This window comes from Salvelinus fontinalis, chromosome 14 (assembly GCF_029448725.1).
Source record: "Salvelinus fontinalis isolate EN_2023a chromosome 14, ASM2944872v1, whole genome shotgun sequence".
In the NCBI taxonomy this organism is placed as follows: domain Eukaryota; kingdom Metazoa; phylum Chordata; class Actinopteri; order Salmoniformes; family Salmonidae; genus Salvelinus; species Salvelinus fontinalis.
In genome coordinates, this window is record NC_074678.1 from 30511406 (window position 1) to 30533889 (window position 22484).

Consider the following 22484-nt stretch of genomic DNA (forward strand, 5'->3'; position numbering starts at 1 on the left):
GAATTAAATTGTCTATCAATCCCTGTCCACCCTATATTTTTTAGTCACGTTTATGAGTATTTATGTATAAGAGTAGATCACTGTCTAAGTGGCGCAAGGACAAATTCTGACCAGCCGAGTTACATTTCACATTGTCTAACCATGATTTTGGTGGCTAAATATAAACATTTTCGATCAAACTGTATATGCATGTTGTAATGTGATGTTACAGGAGTGTCATCGGAAGAATTCTGAGAAGGTTAGTGAAAAAATTAATATCTTTTGGCGATGTTGACTTTTATCGCTCACTTTGGCTAGAATCAATGCTGGGCTGCTAATTGCTATGTGCTAAGCTAATATAACGATTTATTGTGTTTTCGCTGTAAGACACTTAGAAAATCTGAAATATTGTCTGTATTCACAGGATCTGTGTCTTTCGATTCGTGTATGCTGTGTATTTTTACGAAATGTTTGATGATTAGTAGTTAGGTAAACACGTTGCTCATTGTAATTATTCTAGTCCATTTGTGATGGTGGGTGCAATTGTAAACTATGCCATATACCTGAAATATGCACTTTTTTCTAACAAAACCTATCCCATACCATAAATATGTTATCAGACTGTCATCTAATGAGTTTTTTTGTTGGTTAGGGGCTATAAATATCTTAGTTTAGCCGAATTGGTGATGGCTACTGGTGTTGGTGGACAAATAAAAGATGGTGGATTATGCTAATGTGTTTTTAGGTAATAGATGTACATCTTTACATATTGTGTCTTCCCTGTAAAACATTTTAAAAATCGGAAATGTTGACTGGATTCATAAGATCTGTGTCTTTCATTAGCTGTATTGGACTTTAATGTGTGAAAGTTAAATATTTTAAAAAAATATTTTTTTTGAATTTCGCGGCACTGGTTTTTCAGTGGGGGGGGGGGGGGTGTGCCGCTAGCGCCACGCTGATCCTAGACAGGTTAATGAAGCTGCCAGTTGAGGCTCCATTATTAGTGGAATGCCCCTTAAAGTGTTGCTCTGTGCTACCCAGTGGGGCAAGGTGGGGGTCCACCTCCTCCTCCTCCCTTCCCCATGGGCTAGGTTTGTCTTCTCTACGGCCCATCCCGTGCCCCCTGCCTTTGTGCCTTGAACCTCGTGCGCCCACTATTTCACTGGATACAGCTGGAGAACTGCAAGGAAATCCCATTGTGCGCCACTCGGGAGCCATGACCAATATGACCAATATATATTGTTCTGCTAATAACAGGGTTAATAATATCTGTGAGAATATCCAAGGGGCTTTTATATAATTCTAAATGAATAATAATAATAATCGCTTTGTTTTAAAAAATAACAATATTTTTGGAGATTATTTAGTTTTCAAATAATGTAAAATTAGCGAGAAAAAGGCCATTCTTGAATATGGGGTGAAACATTAATTTGTACATAAAGCCAGTTTGTTATTTAGAATTATTTGTTTATGTTTTTAGAGGGAGAGAAACCAAAAACCTACAGTCAACTCATGGGTTTCCCCAGTCGAGGCCAGCACAGGTATTGAAACAGCATCTGTAGCAACACAGCTTACACAGCGATGCAGTGTCTTAGACCGCTGCACCACTCAAGCTCTGTACAACATGACTGGTCGGGAGTAGGCTACAGTACTACAGTAAGAGCAAAATAATCCTAACTTTCCACACCCTAATTGTAGTCTAAGTTTCTCTCAGAATAAAAACCTTAGTGTAACAACAGTTTTGTAAGTAATACTGAAGTCGTGCACAATTTTCAGTTTCTATTTAGGTTTATGTCCCCCATTCATTGTCAGTTAGAGACACGGTAGCTCCCTGGGACCCAAAAGCATAATCAGTGCTGTAACTCCCCCTTGTGCTGGTTTGGAGCAATGACGTGGTAACGCAGGGTACCGTACTAAACCACAAATTACCTCTAAGTCCCGCAGCATAATCACAAAACATTTAGTGGAGCAACCACTGTAAATAGACAGAGCTGGTTATATTTCATCCCACTATATACCTCCATTTCCTGCCATTTTGAAAGCATTAGACAGATGGAGATTCTAGGGTGTATGGGTCAATCAGACTACTACGCCATCAAGATCTTAATGTCGAGATGCCCTAACCTCACGCTAGCAAACCTGCGGCAAATAAGAGTGGAGCAAAGAGAGTGGAGCAGGGAAGTGGGGCAGACCAGGAGTGGCTAAGACTGTCTTAATAAGCAGGCAGCAAACAAAGCATGGCCATAGCCCCCCAGCTTCTCCAGCCCCCCTCAGCCATCCACCCAGAACCACAGGGTCAGCATCTGGGCCAACCATGACAGGACCAATACACACTGCCTCTCCAACATACTCACCCACATCCACACAGTCAGGCACACTCTCACTTACTGTATACCCTCAAACATCCAGACACCAATGGTTTCTTCAGGAGATGATGATTCTAGCGGAGGAAATACGAAGTGGGAAATCTACAATATAGAGTATAACTTAAGAGCTTATCATCAAACCCAAATGAAATCCAACTACTCTCTGAGGTAGGACAGTGTAACCTAGCAGAGATCTTAGATGATACTTGCAGGGTTGTCTACTACAATGCTCTTGCAAGAACCAATCAATAATTTGCTATAATCTATGACTGTGTGAGAGAGTGTCTTTGCATGGGCAGACATGTACACTCATCTCAGACATGGGTTGTTATTCCATTCACAATGCCAACGTTAAGTGTTCCACATTGTGTGGTAATACTGTCCATTTTGCTAACGGGAAAGAGAAAAATGTACTGTTTCCTTTCAAAATGTTGATGTTCTGATTAGAGCTGTTGTGGAGGCTGCCCTATGGGAAACTCATTATAAAGTTATGCCTCCTGCACACAGCCAGACAGACACAGAATTGTGAAAACGTTTTTTTCTATTGAATTTCAGTTTTAACCAAAGAATTGTGAGAAGAGTCAGAACTCATCAAGATTGCAATTCATCAACTTGTGCATTTTGCTGCAGTAGTGCAATACAGCATACTGTAGTTATAGCAAGTTATACTCATACATACTGTAGACGTTGTTATAAGATATGATTCTGGTGAAAGAAGAGTGACATTTGACATAGTATAATCCTTATTCACCACAGACACAAATAAAAAACCATGGTCAACTATTGAATCCCCCAACTCTCGACAGACAGGGTACTCACCAGGGAGCTAGTATAGGTGGGGTCTGATGTGTCATCCTGCAGGTAACGGGACAGGCCGAAGTCGGACACCTTGCAGACCAGGTTGCTGTTGACCAAGATGTTGCGGGCGGCCAGGTCTCTGTGGACATAGTTCATCTCTGCCAGGTACTTCATGCCTGCGGCGATGCCACGCATCATCCCCACTAGCTGGATCACTGTGAACTGCCCGTCGTTTTGCTGCAGTGCAGGGGCCAGGGGACAGAGGAAATTATGTCACTTTAGAGGTAATAACATAGTAAAGATTCTTGGGAAAATAATACTCCCACTATGTATCTAGAATGTCCTTGTGTTGGAGATGCAAAGGTAAAGTTTCAAAAATTGGTGGAGCAGTTTCTTTGTGCTAATAAATCTTATTAGGTACACCACCCCGTTCATGAAAATGGTTCGCTCCTACAGACAGTGAGCCACGTGGCCTGCTATATAAAGCAGGCAGACAGGCATAGAGGCATTCAGTTACTGTTAGATTGAACGTTAGAATGGGCAAATAGTGTGATCTAAGCAACTTTGAGCGTGGTATGGGCTTTTCACGCATGACAGTGGGCTTTTCAGGCACAACAGTATCTAAAGTTTATAGAGAATGGTGCAAAACAAAAAAGTCAACGGCAGTCCTGTGTGCAAAAACAACTCGTTGGTGAGAGGTCGAAGGAGAACTGCAAGAATCGTGGAAGCTAACAGGCGAGCCACAAACAGAATGGCGTCTCGGAAGTCACAACTCGTTGGTCCTTGTCACGGATGGGGTATTGCAGCAGAAAACCACACAGGGTTCCACTCCTATCAGATAAAAAGAAAAAGAAGCGGCTCCAGTGGGCACGCAATCACGAATACAGGTTAATTGAGGAGTGGAAAAACATCGCCTGGTCTTGAGAATCCCGGTTCCTGTTGCATCATACTGATGGCAGAGTCAGGATTTGGCGAAAGCAGTCCATGGCCTGATCCTGCCTGGTGTCAACAGTTAAGGCCAGTGGCGGTGGTGTAATGCTGTGGCGAATGTTTTCCATGAACACGTTAGGTCCCTTGATACCAATTAAGCAGTGTTTCCATGCCCCAAAGAATTCAGGCTGTTCTGGTGGCAAAGGGGGGTCCGACGCGTTAGTAGACGGGTGTACCTAATAAACTGAAAAATAAGTATATATACAAACACATACAGTACTAGTCAAAACTGTTGACACACCTACTCATTCCAGTGTTTTTCTTTATTTTTACTATTTTCTACATTGTGGAGTGTACGGCTTAAAGTGGTCCTATGGACAGATACTCCAATCTCCCCTGTTGAGCTTTGCAGCTCCTTCAATGGTATCTTTGGTCTCTTTGTTGCCTCTTTGTAGTCTGGCTTTTTTATGGCAGTTTTGGAGCAGTGGCTTCTTCCTTGCTCATCGGCCTTTCAGGTTATGTCCATATAGGACTCATTTTACTGTGGATATAGACACTTTTGGACCGGTTTCCTCCAGCATCTTCACAAGGTCCTTTGCGGTTGTTCTGCGATTGATTTGATCTTTTCGCACCAAAGTACGTTCATCTCTAGGAGACAGAACGTGTCTCCTTCCTGAGCGGTATGACGGCTGCATGGTCCCATGGTGTTTATACTTGCGTACTATTGTTTGTACAGATGAACGTGGTACCTTCAGGCGTTTGGAAATTGCTCCCAAGGATGAACCAGACTTGTTGTCTGCCATTTTTTTTCTGAGGTCTTGCCTGATTTCTTTTGATTTTCCCATGATGTCAAGCAAAGAGACACTGAGTTTGAAAGTCGGCCTTGAAATACATCCACAGGTACACCTCCAATTGACTCAAATTATGTCAATTAGCCTATCAGAAGCTTCTAAAGTCATGACATAATTTTCTGGAATTTTCCAGGCTGTTTAAAGGCACAGTCAACTTAGCGTATGTAAACTTCTGACACACTGGAATTGTGATATAGTGAATTATAAGTGAAATAATCTGTCTGTAAACAATTGTTGGAAAAATTACTTGTGTCATGCACGAAGTAGATGTCCTGACCGACTTTCCAAAACTATAGTTTGTGAACAAGAATTTATGGAGTAGTTGAAAAACAAGTTTTAATGACTCCAACCTAAGTGTATGTAAACATATACATATTGAAGTCGGACGTTTTTTTTATGTAAAAAAAAATATAGAAATAATATTTAGGTGTTCAATCAATTTTATTTGTGGAGTGTCTTTGTTACAACTATGCAACAGAAAACATGTTTTGGAATGTGGTAATAAAAGAAATACCCCAACCACCAATACGCACGGTCAGCAAGACGTGTGGTCAAATGATGAATAATTATAAGTGCCAAGTGTTCCTCATATGACAACAGTAAAAAATAGTAAATTATTGTCAGCTCGTGCTTATAAGGTGTGCATCTTAACGCAATGGCATCACTTAGAGCATGTCCATGTCACATAAACAACAAAAGCATTGCTGATGTATTTTTTTGCTTGAGATTTTGGGTCCCCTCTCTCAGTGGTGACATTTTGTGCTGATAATCATCCCGTAGCATTGTAACCCGTATGTTCTATCCAAATGGTGCCATCCCTTCCTCTCTCCTGTCTCACCATTTCATTTGGTGGTGGCATGGGCACCTGCTCAGTGCGCACCGTTCTGGCTTTTTTGTGCTTTGCCTTAGGAGGTGTAGGTTCTGGCTGAAGCTCAGAATCAGAAGAATAATCATCAGAGATTATTCATTTCTTCCCCACTGTCTGAGATGTTTTGATTCAGATTTTGTAGCAACGCTGACACAGAATGTGCATCCATTTGTCTTGGTCTTCTTGCCATTGTAAATTACGCACACACTCCAAGTAGGCCAGAGTAGACTGCTTGGATTCCATAGACTGATATATTTAACCTTTGTATTATCAACTGGAGTATAAAACAAGGCAAGTCAGTTAAGAACAAATATTTATTTACAATGACATATTACCAGGGAACAGTGGGTTAACTGCCTTGTTCGGGGGCAGAAGGACAGATTTTTACCTTGTCAGCTCGGGGATTCAATCCAGCAACCATTCGGTTACTGGTCCAATGCTCTAACCACTAACCACCACCTGCCGTCCTAAGTATATAGGGTACATACCATTTAGAGATTATAATTAGATAAATACAATGGAATGGCCCACCTTGTTCTTCAATCACAATCGGTGATTACATAATACTGTATTCCACCTGTTGTTAGACGTGTGAAATTAGTTTAGATATAGTTTAGATTCAGTTTCGAGGCAATTATCGGAGTGCTTATCAATTGGGCACGGCAAATTAGGGGTGATTATCAACTGGGCACAGTACCAGGAGAAGGAGGGGATCAGTACCAGGAGAAGGAGGGGATCAGTACCAGGAGAAGGAGGGGATCAGTATCAGGAGAAGGAGGGGATCGGGCCCTACAGTCGGGAGGAGGGGCAACCACAGAAAAAAATTCAAAAAATTACATATCTCCAGTTCTGTTTGTGATATTAAGATTCTAACAATGACAGTATGTTATATAGACTTATGACTTTAAACATTGCAGAGTAATATAATGTAATTCATGAGCAGTCCAAATGACTGCTTTAGCAGTTCTAGTGTTACTGTGGCATGAGCACAACCAGTCATGATGTTTTCATCACTTCAAAAAGTAGGTTACCTTCGCACATTCATCCAAAATACCTCCAGCATCCGAACAGTAGCTGAAAATATCTTACCGGAGAAAGCAAAGCAAAACAGCACCCCTGTCTTACTAGATGTAGCTAATGTATCTGATGCGGTCTGGCCAAAAAGAGTATGACATACCATACTAATTTTGGACAGACAGCATCAGATACATGGGCTATACATACTGTGACAGAGGGGCGCTGTTTAACTCGTGCAAATGCTTTATCTGAGATCGATGGAGCTTGTCTCGGTTAAATAAATTATACATTTTTAAATATTTTATTTGCACGGGCAAGGAGCTATGGTAGGGCAGACCAGCCCCCCTAAGGGCAGCCCATAACACCGGCCAGGCGTAAAACTATTGCTGTCCCTGTAAAACTACACATTCCACTGCACCTATCCGGTGTATGTGACAATAAATAAAACATATATGTTAAGCCCCAGTGGCTCCATGTCTTTAATCTTTCTCACTCTGCTTCCTTATCCCCAGCTTGGCTGTTTATTAGTGGCCCCTACCAAGGTGGATAACCCCCTCCCATGAGTCACGGCAGGTCTGACCCTCTGGTGTGGCCTCAGTGGGCATCTCCAACACTCAGAGCGGGGTGCTCATTCAACTGTGGCTCCCTGCGCCAGCAACATGGGCATGCCAGAAGAAAAACAACCCAGAAATCGATGGCTGCGGGAGTCAAGTGCGGTGGCTCGGAAGAGGGGCCTGGTGAGGGAGCGGACATCAAAGGGGTGTTCAAAGCCCCGCTTCAAACGAGCCCAGGATCAAAGAGAGGAGGAAACAGGTTGAGGGGATTAGAAAACTAGGCCACGTATTGATTGGATTCCATGTTCTCTGTTTCCAAGGAGTTAGAAGAAGCTCTAAACTGTGCCAGGCTGACACTTTGAATCAGGGCACTGTGAATATATTAGCTACATTACCTCAAAGAGCTCTTGGTGGAACAATTGCCTTTACGTTAATCTCATGAATTACATTAGGAGAAATCAAATGTTATTGATAAATAGAAATCGTGCTTACACACACAAGCTTTAGATTTTTTTTCCAATTCATGCCAAGGTTGTTTATCAGATCTCAATTCCCTGCTATATCGAAAAACCTTTATCCTCCAGATAGCTTTAAATCTCCATTGTCATAATCCTTGTGCCAACTATTCTCAATAATCATACTTCACTGTTTGTGTAAGACTGTCAAATTAACTATAAAAGCTTCAGCTGATCGATCAATATGATTCATATAAAGTGCCTTCGGAAAGTATGTGATATACTTATAAGTATGTCAGCTGTGAATCTTTCTTACAAATATAAGTACATTTGGGGGAAATCTAACACATCACTGAGTACCACTCTTCATACTTTCAAGAATGGTGGTGGCTGCATGTTATGGGTATGCTTGTCATCAGCAATAACTAGGGAGTTTTTAGGATAAAAAGAAACGGAATAGAGCTAAGCACAGGCAAAATCCTAGAGGAAAACCTGGTTCATTCTGCTTTCCGACAGACACTCAGACAAATTCACCTTTCAGCAGGACAATAACCTAAAACACAAGGCCAAATATACACTGGAGATATTTACCAAGACACAATTGAATGTTCCTGAGTGGATTAGTTACAGTTTTGACTTAAAATCTGCTTGAAAATCAATGGCAAGACATGAAAATGGCTGTCTAGCAATGACCAACAACCAACTTGACAGAGCTTGACACATTTTTTAAGAAAAATGGGCAAATACTATACAGAGATTTACCCAGAAAGACTCTGAGTCAATACATGATTATAACATGTATTGACTCAGGGGGTTGAATACTTATCTAATCAAGATATATTAGTGTTTTATTTTCCGTCAATTTAAACAATTTATAATAATTTTCTTCCACTTTGACATTACAGAGTATTTTGTGTGTATTGTTGACAAAAAAATAACAATTAAATCCATTTTAATCCCACTTTGTAACACAACAAAATGTGGAAAAAGTAAATGGGTGTGAATACTTTCTGAAGGCACTGTATGAAACCACACAGTGGCCCTATTAAGTGAAAGCTGTGCCCGGGGTGGTGTTCTGAACAGAGGAGGTTAAAACATAATGACAAAGCAGTACTCCCTTTCTCACCCTCAGGAAGGAGTCCAGGGCCCCGTTCTCCATAAACTCTGTGATGATCATGACTGGCCGGCTCTTAGTGACCACACCCTCCAGTCGGATGATGTTGGGGTGGTCAAACTGGCCCATGATGCTGGCCTCAGACAGGAAGTCCCGCCTCTGCTTCTCCACGTAGCCCGCCTTCAGGGTCTTAATGGCCACGTACAGTTCCCTCTTCCCAGCCGGCTTCAGACGACCCTTATACACCTCCCCAAACTCGCCTGGAGGGAAAGACATGGGATTACTGATTGATTACATTATTACAAAGCCAGCTACATGTATGCAAGTTGATGCCATATATTTTATCTTCCTATTCTAATACATATAGCACATGTACAATCAAAAGTCCCCATAAAGATAAAACACTGTATGTGTGACAGACACAGAGATAATAGAGCCCAGTTTCAGGGTCATAAGACAAGTGCTGTGCTGACAAGTCCGCAGATGTCAAACATCAGCCAGTGAGAGGACCGTTCTTTTGCTGAATGCATGAATATGTCAAGTCAAGTAAAAAAATAAATGTCCCCAACAGATAAAATCAGCATGAATTATAGATGAATGGAGGCGGTCCGGTTACTGAGATAGCGGCTAAAATTGCTCTCTGTCAAGAGAGGAGCTCTGTGTAGTGGATATGGTTCTCTATCTAAAAGCAAAACAAATTAGATGGAAAAAGTGGTTTTAAAAAAACTGAATAGCTGTGCTAACACCTGGATGCTGTACAGGTAAAGAGAAAGTGGAGGAGAAAATTATATAGATTCATGGATGCAGCAGAGGTACTCCATGTCACCTGCACCAATGACCTCCTCGATCTTCACACAAGACACATCAATCTCCTTGGCAAACTCTCGGACGGCCTCGTTGGGGTCCTCATAGGTGAAGGGATCGATGTAGATCTTAATCCCTGGTGAGCCAGAGAAGTGGGTGGGGCATCCCATGGGGGAAGGGCAGTTGGACAAGTCCGGTCTCAGAGAGAGTTCTGGAACAAAGCCGAGGAGGAGGAGAGGTTAGGATGAGCACGGGGAAGCTCAAACAAATACATCATCAGTGGTTGTCCGTGTGTGACTATATGTATGTACAGTATGTGTGTGCGTGTCATCTCCATGTTTTTCTTCTCAGACTCTCTCTCTTGCTCTCACACACAGATGTAAACTATTTCCCGTAATTGCTGTGGAAGGCAATTTCCTTGGCTCCTCTCTCCCACCTTCAGCAACTGAGCATAAACTGATAAAAATGACACAATATCACATTACCCTCTGCACAGATGATAGGGGTGAGTCACTGACAATAGTAGCTTGGAATCTGAGTGCTACTGTCATCCGGAGCAATGGCCAAATGAGAAATACAGAATGCAGAGACCCTTACAAAAATATGTGTGTGATTTGGCAAGTGTGTATGTGTGTGAGTGGGCAGAAATGTGTTTTTTTAGACTGAAGAGTCGATCTTGACTGTTGTCCTGGAACCGATTTTATGAGGCCCTAACATTAATAAAATCAAATGTTATTGGTCGGGTACACATATTTTGCAGATGTTATGTAGGTGCAGTGAAATGCTTGTGTTTCTACCTCCAACAGTGCAGTAATACCTAAAAATACAAAACAATACACACAACCCCACACCCCTTTTGCCCTCAGAACAGCCTCAATTCGTTGGGGCATGGACTCTACAAGGTGTTGAAAGCGTTCCACAGTAATTATATAGGATGAGCCTGGACTAGAATACAGTATATACAGTGCATTCGGAAAGTATTTAGACCCTTGGACTTTTCCAACATTTTGTTACAGCCTTATTCTAAAAAAAAAATTTTTTTTAAAGATCCTCATCAATCTACACACAATACCCCATAATGACGAAACAAAAACAGGTTAAGAAATTTTTGCAAATGTATTAAAAATAAAAACTTAAATATCACATTTACATAAGTATTCAGACCCTTTACTCAGTACTTTGTTGAAGCACCTTTGGCAGCGATTACAGACTCATGTCAAATCAAATCAAATTTTATTGGTCACATACGCATGTATAGCAGATGTTACTGCGGGTGTAGCAAAATGCTTGTGTTTCTAGCTCCAACATTGCAGTAATATCTAACAAAGGAACGGAATTAAGAATATATGTGGACGAGCAATGTCAGAGCAGCATAGACTAAGATACAGTAGAATAGCATAGAATACAGTATATACAAGATGAGTAAAGCAAGATATGTAAACATTATTAAAGTGACTAGTGTTCCATTTATTTAAGTGGCCAGTCATTTCAAGTCTATGTATGTAGGCAGCAGCCTTTAATGTCTCAGTGATTTTTATTTCACCTTTATTTAACCAGGTAGGCTAGTTGAGAACAAGTTCTCATTTGCAACTGCGACCTGGCCAAGATAAAGCATAGCAGTGTGAACAGACAACAACACAGAGTTACACATGGAGTAAACAATAAACAAGTCAATAACATGGTAGGAAAAAGAGAATCTATATACAATGTGTGCAAAAGGCATGAGGTAGGCAATAAATCGAATAATTACAATTTAGCAGATTAACACTGGAGTGATAAATCATCAGATGATCATGTGCAAGAAGAGATACTGGTGTGCAAAAGAGCAGAAAAGTAAATAAATAAAAGGAGTATGGGGGTGAGGTAGGTAAATTGGGTGGGTAGTTTACAGATGGACTATGTACAGCTGCAGCGATCGGTTAGCTGCTCGGATAGCAGATTTTTAAAGTTGTTGAGGGAGATAAAAGTCTCCAACTTCAGAGATTTTTGCAATTCGTTCCAGTCGCAGGCAGCAGAGAACTGGAAGGAAAGGCGTCCAAATGAAGTTTTGGCTTTAGGGATGATCAGTGAGATACACCTGCTGGAGCGCGTGCTACGGGTGGGTGTAGCCATCGTGACCAGTGAACTGAGATAAGGCGGCACTTTACCTACCATAGCCTTGTAGATGACCTGGAGCCAGTGGGTCTGACGACGAACATGTAGCGAGGGCCAGCCGACTAGGGCATACAGGTCGCAGTGGTGGGTCGTATAAGGTGCTTTAGTAACAAAACGGATGGCACTGTGATAAACTGCATCCAGTTTGCTGAGTAGAGTATTGGAAGCTATTTTGTAGATGACATCGCCAAAGTCGAGGATCGGTAGGATAGTCAGTTTTACTAGGGTAAGTTTGGCGGCGTGAGTGAAGGAGGCTTTGTTCCGGAATAGAAAGCCGACTCTAGATTTGATTTTGGATTGGAGATGTTTGATATGAGTCTGGAAGGAGAGTTTGCAGTCTAGCCAGACACCTAGGTACTTATAGATGTCCACATATTCTAGGTCGGAACCGTCCAGGGTGGTGATGCTAGTCGGGCGTGCGGGTGCAGGCAGCGAACGGTTGAAAAGCATGCATTTGGTTTTACTAGCGTTTAAGAGCAGTTGGAGGCCACGGAAGGAGTGTTGTATGGCATTGAAGCTCGTTTGGAGGTTAGATATCACAGTGTCCAGGGAAGGGCCGGAAGTATACAGAATGGTGTCGTCTGCGTAGAGGTGGGTCAGGGAATCGCCCGCAGCAAGAGCAACATCATTGATGTATACAGAGAAAAGAGTCGGCCCGAGAATTGAACCCTGTGGTACCCCCATAGAGACTGCCAGAGGACCGGACAACATGCCCTCCGATTTGACACACTGAACTCTGTCTGCAAAGTAGTTGGTGAACCAGGCAAGGCAGTCATTAGAAAAACCGAGGCTATTGAGTCTGCCGATAAGAATATGGTGATTGACAGAGTCGAAAGCCTTGGCCAGGTCGATGAAGACGGCTGCACAGTAATGTCTTTTATCGATGGCGGTTATGATATCGTTTAGTACCTTGAGCGTGGCTGAGGTGCACCCGTGACCGGCTCGGAAACCGGATTGCACAGCGGAGAAGGTACGGTGGGATTCGAGATGGTCAGTGATCTGTTTGTTGACTTGGCTTTCGAAGACCTTAGCTAGGCAGGGCAGGATGGATATAGGTCTGTAACAGTTTGGGTCCAGGGTGTCTCCCCCTTTGAAGAGGGGGATGACAGCGGCAGCTTTCCAATCCTTGGGGATCTCAGATGATACGAAGGAGAGGTTGAACAGGCTGGTAATAGGGGGTGCGACAATGGCGGCGGACAGTTTCAGAAATAGGGGGTCCAGATTGTCAAGCCCAGCTGATTTGTATGGGTCCAGGTTTTCCAGCTCTTTCAGAACATCTCCTATCTGGATATGGGAAAAGGAGAAGCTGGGGAGGCTTGGGCGAGTAGCAGCGGGGGGGCGGGGCTGTTGGCCAAGGTTGGAGTCGCCAGGTGGAAGGCATGGCCAGCCATTGAGAAATGTTTGTTGAAGTTTTCGATTATCACGGACTTATCAGTGGTGACCGTGTTATCTAGCCTCAGTGCAGTGGGCAGCTGGGAGGAGGTGCTCTTGTTTTCCATGGACTTTACAGTATCCCAGAACTTTTTGGAGTTAGAGCTACAGGATGCAAATTTCTGCTTGAAAAAGCTGGCCTTTGCTTTCCTGACTGACTGCGTGTATTGGTTCCTGACTTCCCTGAACAGTTGCATATCACGGGGGCTCTTCGATGCTATTGCAGTTCGCCACAGGATGTTTTTGTGCTGGTCGAGGGCAGTCAGGTCTGGAGTGAACCAAGGGCTATATCTGTTCTTGGTTCTGCATTTTTTGAACGGAGCATGCTTGTCTAATATGGTGAGGAAGTAACTTTTAAAGAATGACCAGGCATCCTCAACTGACGGGATGAGGTCAATATCCTTCCAGGGTACCCGGGCCAGGTCACCTTAAGGCCTGCTCGCAGAAGTGTTTCAGGGAGCGTTTGACAGTGATGAGGGGTGGTCGTTTGACCGTGGACCCGTGGCGGATACAGGCAATGAGGCAGTGATCGCTGAGATCTTGATTGAAGACAGCAGAGGTGCATTTGGAGGGCAAGTTGGTCAGGATAATGTCTATTAGGGTGCCCATGTTTACGGATTTAGGGTTGTACCTGGTGGGTTCCTTGATGATTTGTGTGAGATTGAGGGCATCAAGCTTAGATTGTAGGACTGCCGGGGTGTTAAGCATATCCCAGTTTAGGTCACCTAACAGAACAAACTCTGAAGCTAGATGGGGAGCGATCAATTCACAGATGGTGTCCAGGGCACAGCTGGGAGCTGAGGGGGGTCGGTAGCAGGCGGCAACAGTGAGAGACTTATTTCTGGAGAGATTAATTTTTAAAATTAGAAGTTCGAACTGTTTGGGCATAGACTTGGAAAGTATGACAGAACTTTGCAGGCTATCTCTGCAGTAGATTGCAACTCCTCCCCCTTTGGCAGTTCTATCTTGACGGAAAGTGTTATAGTTGGGTATGGAAATCTCAGAGTTTTTGGTGGCCTTCCTAAGCCAGGATTCAGACACGGCAAGGACATCAGGGTTGGCAGAGTGTGCTAAAGCGGTGAGTAAGGCAAACTTAGGGAGGAGGCTTCTGATGTTGACATGCATGAGGCCAAGGCTTTTTTGATCACAGAAGTCAACAAATGAGGGTGACTGGGGACATGCAGGGCCTGGGTTTACCTCCACATCACCCGAGGAACAGAGGAGTAGTAGGATGAGGGTGCGGCTAAAGGCTATCAAAACTGGTCGCCTAGAGCGTTGGGGACAAGGAATAAAAGGAGCAGATTTATGGGCGTGGTAGAATAGATTCTGGGCATAATGTGCAGACCAGGGTATGGTGGGGCACGGGTACAGCGGAGGCAAGCCCAGGCACTGGGTGATGATAAGAGAGGTTGTATCTCTGGACATGCTGGACTCAATGGGTGAGGTCACCGCATGTGTGGGGGGTGGGACAAAGGAGGTATCAGAGGTACGGAGAGTGGAACTACGGGGTCCATTGCAAACCAAAACAATGATAACTAGCCTGAACAACAGTAGGCAAGGCATATTGATATTTGAGAGAGACATACAATAAGGCATAAAGTGATTGCAGGTCATGATTGGGAGAGCTAGCTAAAACAGCAGGTGAGATAACAGCAGCTAGTCAGCTAACAGAGCAACAGAAGGTAAAAATGGCGACGACTGGGCAGAGAGGGTCGGATTAACTACACACAGATCCTGAGTTAAGGCACAGAGCCGACAGATAAAACACAAATAAACAGAATGGAGTACCGTGAATTAATGGACAGTCAAGCAGGCATCAGCTATGTAGCCAAGTGATCATAGTGTCCAGGGGGCAGCCGTAGATTGAGTAGTGAGGCCTCCACTAAGCTAGCCCGCGGCGTTTAAAGTTAGTAGCCCGGGGGGGTGGTCTGCTCAGACGGAGGGGGTCTGCTCAGACGGAGGCCGGTTGAGGGCACAGCGGATGGGGTATTTGTCTGCAGACCAGACGTGGTCGTGTCGACAGAGAATCCAAGCCGGATGGCGGTGGCGAAAGAGAGGTTGTGAGTTGAAGAATTGTGTTTGCTAACTGGTGCTAGCTTCGTGATTCAGACAGCTAGTCATTGGTAGCAAGCTAGCAGAAGATGGAGGTCTGTTTTTAGCCACGCCGTGCAATTCCGTCGGTAGATTAGTGGGGTTCCGTGTGGTAGAGGGGACCAATCCAATTGTCAAAATAGTTATAGTGGCCTAAGAAGATTGTTCGATAGACCTGTTCAGATAGCAGCCGATATGCTCAAGACAGCTAACGATTAGCGGGCCGCAGTTAGTATATGGACGTTCAGGTTACGTCGCGATGGAGGGGCCGGTTGAAATACTCCCTCGGGCAGATAACGTCGGTATCCCAGTCGTGAAGGCCCGATGGGGCTCCGCATCGGCAGTAAAACGGGTCCGGATAGGTGATTGTAGCCCAGGAGTGGCTGATGGAACTCTTCAGCTGGCTAGCTCCGGGATAATTGGTGTTTGCTCCGGAACTGATGTTAGCCGATAGTCACTCGGATAGCAGCTAGTTAGCTGCAAGATCCAGGTGTAAATGTCCAGAGCTTGAGGTAAAAATCCGGGGATATGGAGAGAAAATAGGTCTGGTATGCTCTGGTCTGAGTCGCGTTGTACAAAACTGGCAATAGTTTTCCGAGCTAAAGGATAGCTGATGAGCGCTAGCTGTGGTTAGCTGAACTACTAACGTTAGCTTGTGAGCTGGCTAACTTCTGGTTAGCTTCTGTTGTAGATTTCGGATACGAGGTGAATAATACTTTTGAGGAAGAAAAAAAAAACAGATCCGCACCACATTTGGTGAGGTGGGTTTCAGGAGAGTGTTTTGAAGTTGAGTTTTTAAGAAAAATATATAAAATATATATACACGGGACAAGACGAGGACAAAGGACATCTGACTGCTACGCCATCTTGGATTGATGACTATTTAACAGTCTGATGGCCTTGAGATAGAAGCTGTTTTTCAGTCTCTCGGTCCCAGCTTTGAGGCACCTGTACTGACTTTGCCTTCTGGATGGTAGCGGAGTGAACAGGCAGTTGCTTGGGTGGTTGTATTCCTTGATGATCTTTTTGGCCTTGCTGTGACATCGGGTGCGTAGGTGTCCTGGAGGGAAGGTAGTTTGCCCCCGGTGATGTGTTGCGCAGACCGCACCACCCTCTGGAGAGCCCTGTGGTTGCGGGGGGTGCAGTTGCCGTACCAGGCTGAAATACAGCCCGACAGGATGCTCTCAATGGTGTCTTCTTGGGTATCACGCTACAAGCTTGGAACACCTGTATTTGGGGAGTTTCTCCCATTCATTTCTGCAGATCCTCTCAAGCTCTGTCAGGTTGGATGGGGAGTGTCGCTGCACAGCTATTTTCAGGTCTCTCCAGAGATGTTCGATCGGGTTCAAGTCTGGGCTCTGTTTGAGCCACTTAAGGACATTCAGACACTTGTCCCGAAGCCACCCCTGGGTTGCCTTGGCTGTGTGCTTAGGGTTGTTGTCCTGTTGGAAGGTGAACCTTTGCCCCAGTCTGAGGTCCAGAGCGCTCTGGAGCAGGTTTTCATCAAGGAACTCTCTGTACATTGTTCCGTTCATCTTTCCCTCAATCCTGACTAGTCTCCCAGTCCCTGCCGCTGAAAAACATCTCCACAGCATGATGCTTCCACCACCATGCTTCACCGTAGGGATGGTGCCAGGTTTCCTCCAGATGTGATGTTTGACAGAGGGTTCAATCTTGGTTTCATCAGACCAGACTTGTGTCTCATGGTCTGAGAATCCTTTAGGTGACTTTTGGCTAACTCAAAACGGGCTGTCATGTGCCTTTTACTGAGGAGTGGCTTCTGTCTGGCCACTCTACAATAAAGGCCTGATATGTGGAGTGCTACAGAGATGGTTGTCCTTCTGGAAGGTTCTCTCATTGGGTTCTTGGTCACCTCCCTGACCAAGGCCCTTCTCCCCCGAATGCTCAGTCTGGCTGGGCGGCCAGCGCTAGCAAGAGTTTTGGTGGTTCCAAACTTCTTCCATTTAAGAATGTTGGAGGCTACTGTGTTCTTGGGGACCTTCAATGCTGCAGAAATGTTTTGGTACCCTTCCTCAGATCTGTGACTCCACAAAAAAATCCTGTCTCGGGGCTCTACGGACAATTCCTTCGACCTCATGGCTTGGTTTTCGCTCTGACAACTGTGGGACCTCATATAGACAGGTGTGTGCCTTTCCAAATCATGTCCAATCAATTTAATTTAGCACAAGTGGACTCCAATCATGGATGATCAATCGAAACAGGATGCACCTAAGCTCAATTGCGAGTCTCATAGCAAAGGGTCTGAATACTTACGTAAGTAAGGTATTTCTGTTTTTTAATTTGTAATACATTTGCAAAACAATCTAAAAACCTGTTTTTGCTTTGTTATTAGGGTGTATTATGTGTAAATTGATGAGGAAAAAATGTATTTAATTAATTTTAAAATAAGGCTGTAACGTATCAAAATGTCAAGGGGTCTGAATACTTTCCGAATACACTATATATATGAAGCATGTAAAACAGTATGTAAACATAATTAGTGACCAGTGTTCAATTACTATGTACATAGGCCAGCAGTCTCTAAGGTGCAGGGTAGAATGCCGGACGGTAGCCGGCAAGTGACAGTGACTAAGTTTAGGACAGGGTACTGGGCGGAGGCCGGCTAGCGGTGACTATTTAGCAGTCTGATGGCCTGGAGATGAAAGTAGTTTTTTCAGTCTCTCTGCCCAGCTTTGATGGACCTGTACTGTCTCCGCCTTCTAGATGGTAGCGGGGTGAACAGGCCGTGGCTCAGACTGCTGAGGTCCTTGATGATCATCTTCGCCTTCCTGTGACACTGGATGCTGTTGCTGATGTCCTTGAGGGCAGGCAGTGTGCCCCTGGTGATGCGTTGGGCTGAAACTGCTAAAACCCTCATACATGCATTAATCTCCTTCCATCTTGACTACTGCAACTCACTTCTCTCCCGCATCAACTCAAGCTCCCACCATAATCTCCAAATGGAGGGTTACACTTCTGCAGTTCGACTCCTCATCCACACTAAGACCTGGCAGCACATCCCCCCCTGTCCTCCGTGAACTCCACTGTCTCCCAACGCATTGATTACAAGATCCTTCTTCTAAACTACAAAGCCTTCACCACCTTGCCCCCCACTTACCTCTCAGACCTCTTTCTCCCCTACCAACCAACACGCACACTCCATTCCACCTTGTTATCCCCAGGTCGAAGCTCCAGAGCTTCCGCGACAGGGCCTTCTCCAGGGTTGCTCATAGGCTCTGAATCTCCCTCCAGCCATCCATGACTCAGAGGCCATCACTGCCTTTCAGTCCCTCCTAAAGCCCCACCTCTTTGACAGGGCCTGCCCTTAAGCCCCCCCCCCCCCCCCCCCCCCCCGCCCCCACACACACATACAAGCAAAGAAATACACTACTAAGACACTCCTCTCTTCACCATACCGAGCAGCAGTGGTGTAAAGTACTTAAGTAAAAATACTTGAAAGTATTACTTAAGTTGTTTTTTGGGGTATCTGTACTTGTCACGACTTCCACCGAAGTCGGTCCCTCTCCTTGTTTGGGCGGCGGTCGACGGTCGACGTCACCGGCCTTCTAGCTATCGCCGATCCACTTTTCATTTTCCATTTGTTTTGTCTTTGTTTTTACACACCTGGTTTCAATTCCCCAATTACATGTTCATTATTTAACCCTCTGTTTTCCCCATGATTTTTGTATTTGGTATTACGACATGTTATTGGAAATTTTGAGTAAAGTTACTTGTGTTACTCATCTCTGCTGTCCTGCGCCTGACTCCTCTGCACCAGCTACACCCAGAACACTACAGTACTTTACTATTTATATTTTTGCCAACTTTTCCTTTTTCCTTTTTACCCCATACATTTTCCGCAGACACCCAAAGTACTAGTTACAATTTGAATGCTTAGCAGTACCGGAAAAAGGTCCAATTCACACACTTATCAAGAGAACGTTCCTGGTCATCCCTACTGCCTCTGATCTGGTGGACTCACTAAACATAAATGCTTCCTTTGTAAATTATGTTGGAGTGTTGGAGTGTGTCCTTGGCTGTCAAAAAAAAGTCATAAAAAAGGAAATTGTGCCATCTGGTTTGCTAAATATAAGGAATTTGATGTATAGTATTTCCTTTTACTTTGTACATTTAAAATCTGATACTTTTAGACTTTTACTGAAGTAGTATTTTACTGGGCTACTTTCACTTTTACTTGAGTCATTTTGTATTACGGTATCTTAACTTTTACTCAAGTTTTTCTTTTCATTTCTACAATTGTAAAGCGACTTTGGTTCCTTGAAAAGCGGTACATGCAGTAAGTCCCGTGAAGGCGGCTCTGTGTTTCCCCGAAGCGGGCAAAGAAGGTGTTTAGCTTGTCCGGGAGCGAGGCATTGGTGTGGCACCGATTTATAATCTGTGATTGTCTGGAGTCCCTGCCACATACATCTCATGTCTGATCCGTTGAATTGCGACTCCACTTTGTCCCTGTATTGTTGTTTTGCCTCTTTGATTGCCTTACGGAGGGCATAGCTGCTCTGTTCGTACACGTCCATGTTTCCAGTCACCTTGCCATGGTTAAATGCGGTGGTTCGTGCTTTCAGTTTTACGCGAATGCAACCATTTATCCACGGTTTTTGGTTTGTATAAGTTCTAATCATCAGAGTGGAAAAAACATCCTCTATGCACTTCCTGATGTATACATCAATACTATTCTCAGAGGCAGCCCAGAACAATTCCCAGTACTCGTGATCAAAATAATCTTGAAGATTCTGATTGGTCAGACCAACATTGAACAGTCCTTACCACAGGTACTTCCTATTTAAGTTTCTGGCTATAGGAGGGGAGGAGCAAAATGGAGGCGTGATCTGATTTGCCAAAGAAAAATCAAGCCTAACAGTGCATCAAAATCACAAATAGATTTGGCTTGAATGTTGGTGCTTACACACTGGTGCCTCCATTTGAACTGTGATGATATGTATTTCTCTAAACAAAACTGTCCCCAGACATCCCCTTGCTATTTTGCTGATCAAATTATTAGATTGGTTTCTTTTACCTCTAAGCAAGTTGGACAAAGTCCCTGGTAACCAAGCAGAAGACGAGCAGACCAAACAATGTTTTTGATCCCAGGGACATATAAGATGATTAGAGTGACTCCAAACATTGCAACGTAAGAGAGGGAAACGCGTCATAACACACACTAAGATGAAAAATTCCAGGAAATATCACCTCCAGCAGTAGACATCCAATTTTAAGATTCAGAGAGAAATAAATAAGATCCCACACACTGCACTTGCACAGTATCAGTATTTTGTGCCAACATTTTGGCCTCACAGCCTTCGTCATAGCTTCTATGTTTCTTCAAACTGTTATTTAACATTTCCTATGCACCTGCAAAGCAATCCCTAAATGTGTGTGTGCATTTCACTTTTATGATTGAGAAAAAAAAATGAAGTAAACTTAATTATGAAAACCCAGCCAAAGTTTCCAGTTTAAGGTCAAGGTTAACTATAGATTTGTCTGATATCTGCCTCTTTCTACATATATTCTACACTACAAAAATGGAAGAATAATGGAACTATTGAAAGTAAAGGACAATTAGACGTGTTGACTTGAGACCATCTATTCTGTGGCTCTTGTGGGGATCAAGGCTTGGTTCTCAATGGAACAGGATCGGCTCATTCTGACAAAGTCCTAATTGCTTTGAACCAATAGGATACTCAGATTTAATAGACAATTAAGTGAATCCAAACACACTCAAATGAGAGGATTTACTCAGGCGCCGGGGGAAGAGAAACAGCTCACCATCCCATAATGGGTTTCTTGGCAACCTGCACTGACTGTACTATTAAAAGAGTCTATCTGCACAGCGTCCAAATCTTTTCACACCACATGTGCAGAATCTATTCAATTTATGATCAGCAGCATATAATTTTATGTCTTGTTTAAACGGCAAACAGTTTATATATTTTATCTTCACCTGTGCTGTGGCACCATCTTTTTATGGGTGGCTGAGAGAAATAATAGATACAAATGTAAACATTCTCTGCCTCTCTGATCTGAGTGTCCATCAAACAGAATGACTGTTGAGAGAGAGAGAGAGAGCGAGAGAGAGGGATCTTGACATTGACATCATGTTTTTACTGTTGCTCCCTTGATAAACAACAAAGCCATGTAAACCATTCTGCTCCATAAGAGAGAGATAGAGGGGGAGAGAGGGAGAGGGAGAGAGAGAGTGGGAGAGAGCGAGAGAGGGAGGAGTAACTGAACAGGGCAACAAGACTCGTGGGAAATTCACCCTTAATTAGGCCGGATTCAGAATCCATGGTAACAGATTGATCTGTGAAAGGTCAGGGCCATGTAGGCACTCAATTGGCAGCAAGTTATCCAATATTGATCATTTTAGCTGTAAAACGGTGAAACTTGTACATACATTAGACGCTATTCCCTGACCACTGCCCTGGTCCAGAACCCACTGTATGTAGGAGACGTGTGTGTGTGTGTGTGTGTGTGTGTGTGTGTGTGTGTGTGTGTGTGTGTGTGTGTGTGTGTGTGTGTGTGTGTGTGTGTGTGTGTGTGTGTGTGTGGAGAGAAAGAAAGAAAGAAAAAGAGAGAGAGCATGATACAAATTCATAATGAGTACATTTACAAGGTGTATCTCATCCTAAAGCACTGTGTTAGGATATCTCAACTCATCCGGCACCATTGTATAGCATCTATGTACTGGAGAGGAATAGGGAGGCAGGGATGAAGGAGGATAGGTAACGAGCTGTGTCTTAAATAGATAATCTGTCAAAATAGCCAGGATGTTATATAAGGGCCAGACTGGGATGATGGGAGTCAGATGTTGTGTGGTGCCTTTGGTGGAGTCACTGGTAGGAGAATGTGTGAGTGGGAGGGTCCGTGGGGGTGTGTGTTGTGTGTGTGGGATGGGATGAGAGCTTTATGCTTACCTCTGCCTGTACTGTAGTGCTGCAGTTTGTCACTGTATATAGTCTCCTTCATGTATGATCTCTTCCTGCAACAAAGAATTAGCAAAAGACGGTTATGTAACCATATTCTACAATATTAAGGCACTGAATTAAAAGTTTGT

At 43.8% G+C, this 22484-nt stretch overlaps 1 protein-coding gene across 1 annotated transcript in view; it reads right to left on the reverse strand.

The window, feature by feature from the left end:
• Positions 1 to 22484, reverse strand: part of LOC129810604 (ephrin type-B receptor 1-like) — a 235345-nt gene that overhangs the window by 26432 nt on the left and 186429 nt on the right. Inside the window, exons 10-13 of the mRNA XM_055861287.1 lie at positions 22345 to 22409; positions 9759 to 9947; positions 8945 to 9192; positions 3165 to 3380 (exon numbers count right to left, since the gene is read on the reverse strand). Coding sequence (XP_055717262.1) covers positions 3165 to 3380; positions 8945 to 9192; positions 9759 to 9947; positions 22345 to 22409 — 718 coding nt within the window. The remainder of the gene's footprint in view (positions 1 to 3164; positions 3381 to 8944; positions 9193 to 9758; positions 9948 to 22344; positions 22410 to 22484) is intronic.